The sequence below is a fragment of the Macrobrachium nipponense genome, chromosome 45 (genome assembly GCF_015104395.2).
Source record: "Macrobrachium nipponense isolate FS-2020 chromosome 45, ASM1510439v2, whole genome shotgun sequence".
NCBI lineage: Eukaryota > Metazoa > Arthropoda > Malacostraca > Decapoda > Palaemonidae > Macrobrachium > Macrobrachium nipponense.
Window position 1 is genome coordinate 3733259 of NC_061105.1, and position 13129 is coordinate 3746387.

The following is a 13129-nucleotide window of genomic DNA, read 5'->3' on the forward strand; positions in this document are numbered from 1 at the left end:
ATGTCATTCGTTTCACGGCCTCGTTTTGTCAGACGTTTTTGAGCTTTATTGATCATCGAATGAGACGCCTCCCTCCTCTTGCATTTTAAAAATGAAGGCAATTCCTCCAGTTTTACTTAGATTTTTTTTTTATTCTTTTTTATTTTTCACCTTTCGCTTGTTCGAACCAAGGGACAAAGACTCCAGAATTCCTTTCCAGTTCCTATATGGAAGTGTGAGCTAACTTCTTCGCTGGTGTGTGTGCGTGTGCGTGTGCGTGCTTGCTTTGAGTTGGGGATCGTCCACGAGAGAGAGAGAGAGAGAGAGAGAGAGAGAGAGAGAGAGAGAGAGAGAGAGAGAGAATGTCCCGTTAGCGATCTGTTTTGCGATAACGCAACCAGAAACCCAGGAGAGCCTCGTTCGTATTCAGTATCTACGAAGCTGGATTTTGGAATATTGTTCCAGCCTGTTCCAGTTTTCCAGGATTTGAGGGTCCTGGAAGACTTCTTTTTCGCATTCTGGGCGAATAGGGAGCGAAGTTGGGGCTATTGTTTTTTTTTTTTTTTTTTTTTTTTTTTTGCTTGCCTGCGGAGGGAACGTTGTTCTCTTCTCTCCTGATTGCCATGAAAGTGGTTGTGTCTACTGCACGTCGAGAGAGAGAGAGAGAGAGAGAGAGAGAGAGAGAGAGAGAGAGAGGCTCTCTCTAGCGGAGAGCGTTGGAGTTACCGGTCGGTCGCCATGTTGTTTAGCTCGAGGCAATTGGTGATGAATGCGAGGATCTCGCTCGCTCGCTCGCTCTCTCTCTCTCTCTTTCTGCTGCAGAGCCAGTGGTCTTCTTGCCTCGGCGCTGCGAATACCATCGCACGGCGGCGCGCTCTCGGATTGTGCCCTCCTCTTGCGTGGATCTAAAGCCGTTTCGTGGACGAAATAAGCCGAGTGGATGATGTTGTGGAGTGCGGCTGACGAAGGCGTCTCGGCGAGCGGCATCGAATCGAAGTGATGGGACCGATCGACCTCAGGTGTCGTTGTCTTTTGCCATGGAGAAATGAGAACTGTGCTTCGCTCGTCCTAAGATGGCGAGACCGGTCGGCCCCGGACTAGCCCCCGGGATCATGGCGCTCTCATGAAAGAAGAGGACGCCTCTATTTTTTTTTTAGGGTTAAAAAATGAAACGCAACCTTTGGTGTCTGAGCCTGGCAGCTCTGCTATGGGCTGCCGTCACCGCCAACGTCGGGCCCGATTACCACAGCCCCGACGATTGCCAGGTCACCTCGCTGGCGGGCACCGACCTTGTGGCCCTCCTGTGTCGACTGCGGACGATCAACAGCGAACTCGACACGACCAATTTCAGCATCATCCCCGCCCGGAACACCATCCGTCTCAAGATCGAGTGCAGCGACGTGCTGTTCTTCCAGAGCGCCCTGCAGAACAAGAGCTTCGTCAAGCTCAGGGAACTGCAGGAGCTCGACATCGAGTACTGCAAGATCGGCGAGGTGCCCCGGGAGGCGTTTCTCGGCCTCACGAACCTCAGGAATCTGACGCTGCGGACTTACAACACGGACTGGTCCGCCATGACTCTGAAGATCGCCAGCGAGGCTTTCAAGGACCAGAGGAACTTGGAGAGGCTCGATTTGGGGGACAACAACATCTGGACACTCCCGCCCGTCCTGCTGTGCGATCTCGAGAACCTCAAGCTCTTGAATCTGTCGAGGAACAAATTGCAAGACCTCACTGTGCTGAGCTTCAGTCAAGCAGAACACATATGTGCCCCGAGCTTGCGCTCTCTCGATTTATCCTTCAATCATTTGGTGCATGTGCCTGCGTACGCATTCGCAGCGTTGAAAAACCTGCAGGCACTCAATATGAGTCTCAACGGCATCAGCAAGCTGGAGGACAAGGCCCTCTTCGGCATGTATTCCCTCGAAGTATTGGATCTGTCGGGCAACCTTCTCACGGCCCTCCCGCCCGAGTTGTTTCAGGAGAACAAGAGGCTGACCAAATTGTACATAAGGAATAATTCCGTGAGCGTGCTTGCCCCGGGCCTCTTCACGGGCCTGAGTCTGCTGTTGGAGCTGGAGCTGTCTGATAATCAGCTGACGAATACGTGGGTGAACTCCGAGACTTTTACCGATCTCCTCAGGCTCGCCAGTCTAGACCTATCCAACAACCGAATCACCAGATTAGATGCAGCAACCTTCCGCAACTTGACCAACTTGCAGGTGTTGAAGCTGCAGCAGAATATGATCGAGACGATATCGGACAACACGTTTCGCGGCCTTTTTCGGCTGCACACGCTGGTCTTGACCGATAACAGGCTGAAGGTGATCAGCGATAAGACGTTCCGAGGCCTGATCGAGCTGCGGGTGTTGAAACTGAACGACAACGAGGTGTTCAGCATCGACAGCAACGCCCTCCTCAACTCGACCGGTTTGCAAGAGCTGCAGCTGAGCAAGAATCACCTGCAGGACGTCCCCCACCTCCTCAAGAGCCTCACGACGCTGAAGACCCTCGATCTGAGTGGCAATCATGTGAGTGTCCTTAGTAACAACTCCTTCGTCGGGTTGCGCAACGTCAGTGTCCTCAAACTCGCCTCGAATGAAATTGACAACGTAACGAAAAGTGTCTTCGTGAATTTGCCTTCGTTGCAAGTGCTCGATTTAGCTAGGAATAATATCCATTCCATAGAAAACGGTGCTTTCGAAAATAACAAGCTTTTAGAGGCGGTCAGGTTAGACGACAATGTGCTGACGAGTGTGCAGGGTTTGTTCTCGTCGTTGCAAAATCTCCAGTGGCTTAATTTGTCCAAAAATCACCTCAATATGTTCGATTACGATTTCATCCCGAGAGGGTTGAAGTACCTGGATCTGCGCGAGAATTACATCAACGAATTGGGGAACCACTTCGAGATCGAGAGTCAGTTGCATTTGAAAATCATCGACGCGAGCAACAACAAACTGACAGACATCAGTTCGAGTTCGGTGCCCGACAGCGTCGAAATCCTCTTCCTGAACAACAACCAGATCACGAGGGTCCAGCCTTACGCCTTCTTCAAGAAGAAGAACCTCACGCGAGTCGACCTCTACGGCAACAAGATCAAGAACATCGACCAGAACGCCCTTCGGATCTCCATCATGGACCCCTCCCGCGACCCCCCCGAATTCTATCTGGGCGGGAACCCCTTCGAGTGCGACTGCCGGATGGAGTGGCTGCAGAACATCAACAGCCTCGAGGAAACGAGGCAGCACCCGACGGTCATCGATCTGGACTCGATCAACTGCAAGCTGATGAACAACAAGGGGGTCATTCCCTTGCTCGAGGCCAAGAAGCTGCAGTTCCTCTGCGAGTACGACTCCCACTGCTTCGCCCTTTGCCACTGCTGCGACTTCGACGCCTGCGACTGCGAGATGACGTGCCCCTCCAACTGCACCTGCTTCCACGACGAGTCCTGGGCGGCCAACATCGTCGACTGCTCCTCCGCGGGTTACGACCTGGTCCCCGATCGCATCCCGATGGATTCGTCCGAGGTCTACTTGGACGGGAACGACCTGTCGTCGCTGTCCAGCCACACGTTCATCGGGCGGAAGAACATGAAGGTCCTCTACATCAACGACAGCAGAGTCGAAGTCATCCACAACAGGACCTTCAACGGGCTGAAGCTCCTGGAAATCCTCTACTTGCACGACAACCACATCAAGGAACTGAAAGGGTACGAGTTCGAACACCTGGCTCACCTGCGCGAGCTACACCTGCAGAACAACGAGTTGGTCTCCGTCCACAACACGACCTTCTTGTCCCTCGTCTCGCTGACCGTGCTGAGACTCGACGGCAACCAGCTCAAAGTGTTCCCCGTGAATATGTTCCGGAACAACCAGCTGCTCCACACGTTGCGCATCGGGAACAATCCCTGGACCTGCGACTGCGCTGACTTGGAGAAGATCCAGACGTGGGTCTCGGGCATCGCCAGGGCCCTCAAAGACATCGAGAAGGTCACCTGTGCCCTGAACGGCTCTGCGGAAGTGGTGGCACAGGTCACGAGCTTTAACTACTCGTCTTGCAACAACGAGACGGAGACGACGACGACGATCCGACACGAGGCCTATCTGGACTACGTCTTCCTGCCGACCATCACCCTGGGCGCCTTCGCCGTCCTGCTGACGCTCACCCTCGTCATCTTCTGCAACAGGAACCGCATGCGGGTGTGGGTGTACGCCAAGTACGGAGTGCGCCTCTTCTACCGCAGCGAGTACGAGGGCGACACCGACAAGGCCTTCGACGCCTTCGTCAGCTACAGCTCGAAGGACGAGGTCTTCGTCACGCAGATCCTCGCGCCCGAACTCGAGCGCGGCAGCCCCGCCTACAAGCTGTGCCTCCACTACCGGGACTTCCCCGTCGGCGCCTTCATCACGGACACGATCCTCAGCGCCGTCGAGACGAGCAAGAGGACCATCCTCATTCTGTCCGAAAACTTCATCAAGTCGGAATGGTGCAGGTTCGAGTTCCGCTCGGCCCACCACGAGGTGCTGAAGGACCGACGGAGGCGGCTGATCGTCATCCTGCTCGGGGACGTCCCCCAGAGGGACCTGGACCCCGACATCCGTCTCTACCTGAAGACGAACACCTATCTCAAGTGGGGAGACACCCACTTCTGGGAGAAGCTCAAATTCGCCATGCCCGACGCCCAGCCCCCCACCAGAAACCACCAGCTGCACGCCCTGGCGTCGCAGCATCAGCAACAGCATCAGCAACAGCAACTGCAGCAGCAACAGCAACAGCAACTGCAGCAGCAGCAGCAGGTACAACAACAGCCGCCCGTGCAGCAGCAACAGACGGGGGTTCCTAGGACTGTGCCTCTGCACATGTAGGTCGAGTGAATCAAGACATTGCTACGAAACTTGCAAATTACTACTACAGCATTTTGTATAAATAGTCACTTATCATTGTATGTATCATCATATCCCCCCCCCCTCCTTTTTTTTTAATCTATTCATTCCAAGCGCGCTTTGATTAATTGTTAAGGAAATCTTTTCTTTCCCCAAACCAAAAGGGCTGGAGACAGTCCGAGTGAACAGTGAAACCTTAACAAATTCGGTGCGTCCAAAACCAGTGCTTTTGTGTGACGTCAACGTCTATTACGACACGTGACTTCGAAGACGTCGGTGCATCGTAACTGTGATGTCATTATACATGTCATTATAGTATGCCATCTCCCATTCCATTATTCCCCAGTGTTCGAGCGATAAAATACTAGTTGAATTGTCCGTAAAAGTCAGATTATCGGATCGTGTGTCATTTTTTTTTTGGAGTATATTACTCTCGCACGTGTTCTCCACAAGTGTCATATGTGGAAATGAAATCGTCTGTGGTGTATACGCATAATGGAACGCATTACGTAATGATGACACTTGCTGAAAGGAGAAGTGTATTTCCGCTGTATATGCAAAGGGCTTCCTACGTACTTGTATCGTATTTTGTAAATACTTTTTATTACCATAGTGTTGAATGCTCTATCCTGTACTGCCATGGTCTTTGTGCTTGTTTTTTTTTTTTTTGTTTGTTCATTATTTCATTTGTTTCTGTTATTGCTTGTCTAGTCAAACGAAATATTATTGTAATTATTATTATTATTATTATTGTATTTGTCCAAGCGGTATGTGATACTTGAAGTTTTTTTTTAAATATTTTTAAAGTATCTGTTGAAATATCTTTCAAATACGATGCCAAATTGAGTTATTGTGATAAAATCATCCAAATTATGTCATATATTTTTTTTCTCAGAAATTTTATCACCCAAACCCTTCACGCATTCCATAGAGTAACCTACAGAAATTTAGAGATATATTCAAAATTGTTTTTAACACTGATCAAAATTATGAAATGTCAACATGTCACTTTTTTTTATAATCCATAACGCCATCATCTTCCAATATAACACAAACCAAACCTTTAAATATATATAAATAACTTTGGGACATTTTTGCAATGTTTGTTTCATGTCTTACATTGACTATTTAACATTTTTTCGGTTCAAAAATAGCGAAAGTAATTTTTGAAAATTTTTCCATAATCATTTTGGGACATTTTTCAATTTTTCTGCCATGTCTTGCATTTATCATATTTTTTTGGCTCTTACCAAAAAAAAAAAAAATGAAAATTTTGTAACTGCATCCATCAAGGTGGTCCGTCAGTGTGTTCTTACGAGCGAGATGGTTCTATAGATAAAAAATAGTTCTATAGATTCATAATAAACATTGATACGAAACATTGAAATCGATCTGTGATGAAATAACCTTATTTTGTAGATATATTTATGAGTGTGTGTTATTTATATCTTTCACGGTTATTGTAGGTTCGTCTGCTATTCGGGATATGGAGAAAGACGGATTAAGTTTTGGTGTGAAACAAATTTTTTTTGTTATTATCATTCCCCCACTCCCCCCCCCACCCCCCACGCCCTTATAAAGAAAGGAGATTGTGTAATGGTGCTGGTGAACAAGTAATATATGTTTGTGTTTATTATTATTATTTTTAAAACACGTAGTTTACAAGAACTATCATATTTTTTTTTAAATGATCCATTAGGGATGATTCGACTTGCAACCAAACTGCCGAATGAAAATTGTTTTGATCATAGGTCAACTTTGCAGTTTAAAAAAAATATCAATTTTGTTAGAATCATGTGTTTTTGAAATGTCTGTTAATGTATGCCAATTTTCAAAGTAACGAGTGTTTTTGTCTAATTTTCAAAGCAAATGGAGTGATTTTGTCTGATTTTCAAAGAAAATGAACGGTTTTGGTCTAATTTTCAAAGTAATTGGAGAGTTTATGTCTAATTTTCAAAGCAAATGGAGTGTTTTGTGTCTGATTTTCAAAGAAAATAAACTATATTTGTCTGATTTTCAAAGTAACTGGAGAGTTTTTGTCTAATTTTCAAAGTGACTGGAGTGATATTGTCTAATTTTCAAAGTAAATGGAGTGTTTTTTCTAATTTTCAAAGTAACTAAAGTCGAATTTTCAAAGAAAGTGAGTGTTTTTGTCTGATTTTCAAAGAAAATGGAGTGTTTGTATGAGTTTCAAAGATACTGGAGTGTTTTATGTCTAATTTTCAAAGAAAATGGAGTGTTTTTGTCTAATCTCTAAAGTAACTGGAGAGTTTTTGTCTAATTTTCAAAGAAAATGGAGTGTTTCTGTCTAATATTCAAAGAAAATGGAGTGTTTTTGTATGGTTTTCAAAGTAATTGGAGTGTTTATGTCTAATTTTCAAAGAAAGTGGAGTTTTTGTTTGATATTATTTTTTGTGTACAAACAAATTCATGTGACTTTGTAATAAGAAAATTCAGTTTAATGACGTCAGTATCAAAGGTGTCTTAAAATCGTGTTTGTGTGTTGTTTGTTTGTTATTTTTTATGAAATGTTCATGCTGGTGTTTGTTAGAATCTGCTAGCTTGAATGAGCATGTTTGTTGATACCTGCTCATTTCGTGTTTACCTGGTGATATCTGCTTGTTTGAAGTTTGTGTGATAATATCTGCAGCCTGATACATATTTCTTTGTTTGTTTATTGGATGTTTATGTTAGCATGTTTCTCAATGCGTGTTTAACTTGTTTGTGTTAACATCTGTGTTTTGATATTTGCTTAACATGTTTGGTTATATATTTTTGTTAATACCCGGTTTGGATTTGAGAAATATCTCTCGCCCCCCCCCCCCCCCCCCCTTGCTTTTTGTTTTTGTTTTGAAAGCGTGTTTGTTGGTTTGTTTGTTTGTGTGATCTCGTGCATGTTTGATTTGTGTGTGTGTGTTCGTTAATACCTGTTTGTTTGTACTCTTTAAAATGTTTTGATTTGGGTCATTGTGAGGGCAAAGAAACCGAGAAGATTGTATAGTAGTTGTACGTAAATTATGCTTAAGTGTTGCGCTCGTGTGCACCAACTTGTTAAGTCATAGTTGTTCAGTACTTAAAAACATTGTGCTTGCAATGAAACATATTCACGTAATTATTTTGTCTAGTTTTTTTTATATATCAAGTACTTTTTTAATCGAAATTTTAATAACGTTTTTTCCCTCATTCCGGCCTCATTTGTTTTAAACTGTTGATTTTGCAAGTTTTTTTTTTTTTTTTTTCAGTTTTTAAAAGTTTTGCTTTGCTTGGCATTGTTCATGAAGTTTTTTTTTTATGTGGCTAATATTATTTTCTTTAGTTTTCAACATTTGTTGATTTTGCAAGTTTTATGTAGGTATATATATGTATTTGTTTATTATTTATTTTTTTTTTTTTGCTTCTCTTTCTCGGCGAGTAAGCTTAGAAACTACTTTGTTGTTATTGTTCTTGTTGGGGGGATAGGGAAGGTCTATGGAAAAGCCTAAAAAGGTCTGAAAAAGGTGTTTTGCTTTTGAGTTAAAGATACAGGAATTTTAGGAGAGGTTATCTATGATTTATTGATTAGATTGAAAGTGTAAAAAATAAATTATGTTCATGTTAAACATTACAGAAAAATCATTTCAATTTTCGTTGGTGAATCAACGCTATTTGACCGTAGACTTTAGTGCGTGCCTCAAGTAAGCTGGAAGTCGAATCACGCCTTGTTTCCCCTACAATCATAGTATCAAAATCAACAAATACAATCTTTTATGTATGAGAAAAAGACAGGTTTTATTTTTCAAAATTTAGGAAAATGTGGAATTTCAAATTTGTTTTAAAATGTGGGATTTCAATCTTCATTTTGTATTCTGACCCTCATTTTCCTTTTGTATTTTTTTTATTTTTACTCTCGTTTTGATACCTTTAGCATACTTATATATGTTTTTTTTTTTACATTCATTGAAAATTTAATATTTTGTATTTTGTAATACCATCATTTTTTTAGCACTTTCATTTCAATTTTTATATAATTTTTTTTAGCAATTTTTATAAAAAAAAATGTTCAGCACTTTCGTTTACAGTTTATTTTTTTTTAATACATTTTGTATTATCTTAATAATATCCTCGTTCCACCATTACTATATCAATTCTGAATACCAGCATTCCACGTTTTACAATTCATTTCCCAATCGCCTCCAATTCCGCTCAGACAAACCACGAACCATCATGACATTTCAATTCAATCCGTTTTCGGGGGAGTCGTCGTGGTAACCTCGTAAATACACTCAGAGTCTGTGGCCGTGGCCTTCTGCCCTTCCATATTCATGAACTCCGTCCCCTAAATCGTCAACAGACTTATTATTATTCACTTACAGGGAGCTATGAGAGTTTCAGGCGAGCCAATCCTCACTCGTTTTTAATTCGCGTCTTTCGCTGTGTACAGAGACTTGGATTCGGCGACTTCTCTGTAACGGAGGCTCCAATAGTAGATTCTCTTTCGAGTCGAGGTGTTGATGTTGGCAGCGTAACTTAATACACCTAGTTTAATACGTGCACTAGGTGTGAATAGCTAGGAATAGAACATGCAAGAAAAACAAAAGCATTGATAGTTTTATATTAGCTATTTATTTACAAAATGTAGCCATGTATACATTGACACATTAAAATAAAATATTTACGAATGTACACAGATCAAGTACCATACCCACAGCATGTGGTTCTCATAGTGAGTCTGGGCTAGATATTTAAATCTACGTATGAATGACAACTTGATCGTTTCTTAAGTATTTTAAAATGATTGTATATTACAGTTAAATGTTTAAAAACTGGAACATGAATCTCGAGGTGCCATTTCTTGTAAGTAAAATAGTTTTTTATATAATTCATATTGAGAGAAATAATTTGATTTGCAGTCATTTTTTTAACAAGGCGAATCTTTGGTATAGTATTATGATCGTAAGAATGAAAGTAGGTGCCAATAGCCACTGTTAGCCACTAATAGCCCACGTGAATAGCCAATCAGACTGGACAGAAGTAGGGATTAGTTTTTGTCTATGACGAAAAGTGTAAAAGCATGATGTTTTGTGAAGTGTTGCATATTAATAGCAATTTTGATGTGGAAGTTGTTAAGCGAGCCAGCCTTTTTTCATAAGCAGTTTGTTGAAAATCAAGCCATGTGCGTCGAAAAAGAAATCATACTCCATTTGAAAATTAATTTTAAAAGGACATTTTTCAGTTTATTTTGCAATGACACCGTTTTGAATGAAATGTTGATTAACTGCTATTGTTATTTTGTGGAGAAATTTGGTGCAAATCAGACCAATAATTTGGTCCAAACAGTTTTTTTTACAAAACATGATTTTTTTCCTTTCTTTTTGTTGCCAAGAGTTCAAATGGTGTCTCGCATCACAAACGCTGTATGGTCTCCCTTAACTCGGGGGGGGGCTGGGGGGTGTTTGGGTTGGGGGGTTGCCGTGTTAGTGTTGTTTCTCAGGCAGGAAATTTGTTCTCGTCCGAGAATTCAGGAAATCCTCTCTCTCTCTCTCTCTCTCTCTCTCTCTCATTGTGCGCTTGTATAGCCTGTATACATACATATGTACTATATATATATATATATATAGATATATATATATATAATATATATATATATATATATTCATAAACAAAGCTATAATTAGTTTTGCCAATTTGCAAAGCTATGTTCAGCTATTTACCCATTTCCACCGTCCCCCTACCCCCTTTTTTTTATCTTTTACAAAAAAAAAAAAAACACACACACAAAATTCGCTTTTGTGTGATTCATGGAAATCCAAAACAAAAACTCGCGCTCCCTTCCGATGTGTGTTTGTTTTTTGTATGTCTTTGTGTCCATTATACATTTCAACAAACTCATCACAATTTTTTTTAATGTTCTTGTTGATATTGTTCTATTATTATTCTTACGAGTCTTTTGTTTTTTATCACATAAAATCCTTTCCTTTTTTATATTTCTTCGTGTATTTGTACGAAGCGGTTTTTTTAAAAGTTTATTGGTCCAGTTGACTGATCATTTTTTATTTATTGCACTACTCGGTAAATAAATTTTTTGAGTAATTTATTGTCACTGTATGTAAATCCTTTATCGGTAATTTATTGCCACTTGCTTGTAAATCCCTGATCAGTAATTTATTGTCACTTTGTAAATCCCCCTTCATTAATTTGTTAGTTTGGAAATCCCTTATCACTCATTTATTGTTACTGTTTGTAAATCCCTTATCAGTGATTTATTGGTCCAGTTTCCAAGTCCACAATCGAAAATTTATTGCTCAAGTTTGCACAATCCTTTTATGGGTAATTTAGGTAATTTTTAATCCCAGTTTTGTAAATTCTCTTTTTAAGGCGATTTATTGTTCCACTTTGTAAATCCCTTTACGATAAAATGATTACGACAAAACCGTAAATCCATTTCTTTGACTAGTTGGTTGTTCCAGAGTTGAAATGGATTCGTTTGTTGACAAAATTCTGCTGGAGAATTTTGAAAATAATTTTTCTACACTTCTTTTCGTTTTAAATTAGTTATGCCTTCTAAATTTACGTCTTCTGTCTTGACCATCTCTTGTCAACAGCCCTGAGGGTACACGCCCCCCGCCCCCCCCCCCCCCCCCCCCCCCCCCCCCCCGCCCCACCCCGTCCCATATATATATATATATATATATATATATATATATATATATATATATATATATATATATATATATATATATATATATATACATACGAATGTATTCCTTCCTTTTATCAAAGCGATACTCAATTTTTTGTAAAAAAAACAACTGTAATAGCCAAGTCAGTTTACTGGCGTGTCTCGGTTTCTTTAACCTCGTGTATGTGTGTTTACTTATATATGTGTGTACGAGTGTGTATACGTGTTGTGTGTGTGTTTGTGTCTGCGTGTGTCGCTCCTCTCCTTATAGACGTTTGTGGAGCCCGCGTTTGTGGCATAATCATGCTGTCAGTGGAATGGGTTGTTTACTTTCCTTATCACCCGAATCAGCTCGAGGGGGGGGAAAAATTCCTCTTCGGTCGGGGAGAGGAGAGGAGAGAGGGGAGATTTCAAGGTGTATAATTAACATAGATATGATTCGGTGATTCCAAGTCTCCTCGCAATGAAATAGGCGAACACCGCCGTCCGCCTTCGCAAGAGTTACGGTCGTAACTCACGCAATATGGCGTCCTACAGGTTGCCAACTTGTTCGGTTTTGGGCTGGCAAGAGTTGCCAGTGTTTGTTTATGTTTTATTTTTTTTTTTCCCACACTCGAATTTAGTCTCTTCTGGTCGAAATGGTTTGGAAATCTGCATTTCCTCATTCCCCCCCCCCCCCCCCCCCCCCCCCCCCCCCCCCCCCCCCCCCCCCCCCCACCCCCCCCCCACCTCCTATTTCCGGCCTTTATTTTATAGTAAGCTCTTAAAAGAACGATTGATCGAAGTTAAGACTAACAAACTTACCAATAGCCAAGTTTGTAAATACTGTTGCCGTCTCAAGTGGGTCCCTTTTTTTCCGTATTGGGTTTTACAAATGAGGAGTTTTCCATTGGTCTCCTATTTAGAGTGATCTAGCCGATAGGCCACTGATATATAGCCACGTTGCATGAACTAGAGAGAGAGAGAGAGAGAGAGAGAGAGAGAGATTGTGTCATGGAAAAGGCAAAATGTAAGCGGGGAGAGAGGTAGAGAGAAATTAATATCATGGAAAGAATGGGGAATCAGAAAGGAGGGAGAGAGAGAGAGAGAGAGAGAGAGAGAGAGAGAGAGAGAGAGAGCATTGTGCATAATTGGAAAGAGGATATGAAAACGAAGGGGGGAGAGAGAAAAAGAACATCAAGGAAGAAGAAAAACGGAAAGCAGATTGAGAGAGAGAGAGAGAATAAAACATACTAAACCCACCAGCATTCAATATACATCTCCTTTCTTTATCCCAGTGGTCGGACCTTATTATAAATTGTCATAGTGGAGGATGTCTGTACCATTGAAAAAAAAAAACAATTGTCAAATGATATACAAACCAGTTCTGTTTTTTTTTCTTTAAATATTTCATTGTTTTGATTCTTTTCCATTTGCTCGCCTCACTTCAAACTCACGCGCATGCGCGAGCGTTCGTTCGCTCTCACGTCAAAAGGGGAGAGAGAGGCAGTGTCATGTTTTTGAAGTGAGAGAGATATCACGTCATGTGCCTTATTTTTTTTCGAGACTAATAATAAAATGTTAACTGAGATGAAGGTGGTTTTTATTCTTTTAATCCAAATAAGGTTTTTTT

At 41.7% G+C, this 13129-nt stretch overlaps 1 protein-coding gene across 1 annotated transcript; it reads left to right on the top strand.

Moving 5' to 3' along the window:
- Window positions 1-802: 802 nt before the first annotated feature.
- Window positions 803-10407, top strand: LOC135214298 (toll-like receptor Tollo). The gene has a single exon (XM_064248446.1). It carries the CDS (start codon window positions 1146-1148, stop codon window positions 4839-4841), a length of 3696 nt encoding a protein of 1231 aa, XP_064104516.1. The 5' UTR covers window positions 803-1145; the 3' UTR covers window positions 4842-10407.
- Window positions 10408-13129: the final 2722 nt, after the last annotated feature.

What these genes read in the sequence shown, in the direction of transcription:
- LOC135214298 (XM_064248446.1), top strand. Translation starts at nt 1,146, where the DNA reads ATGAAACGCAACCTTTGGTGTCTGAGCCTGGCAGCTCTGCTATGGGCT.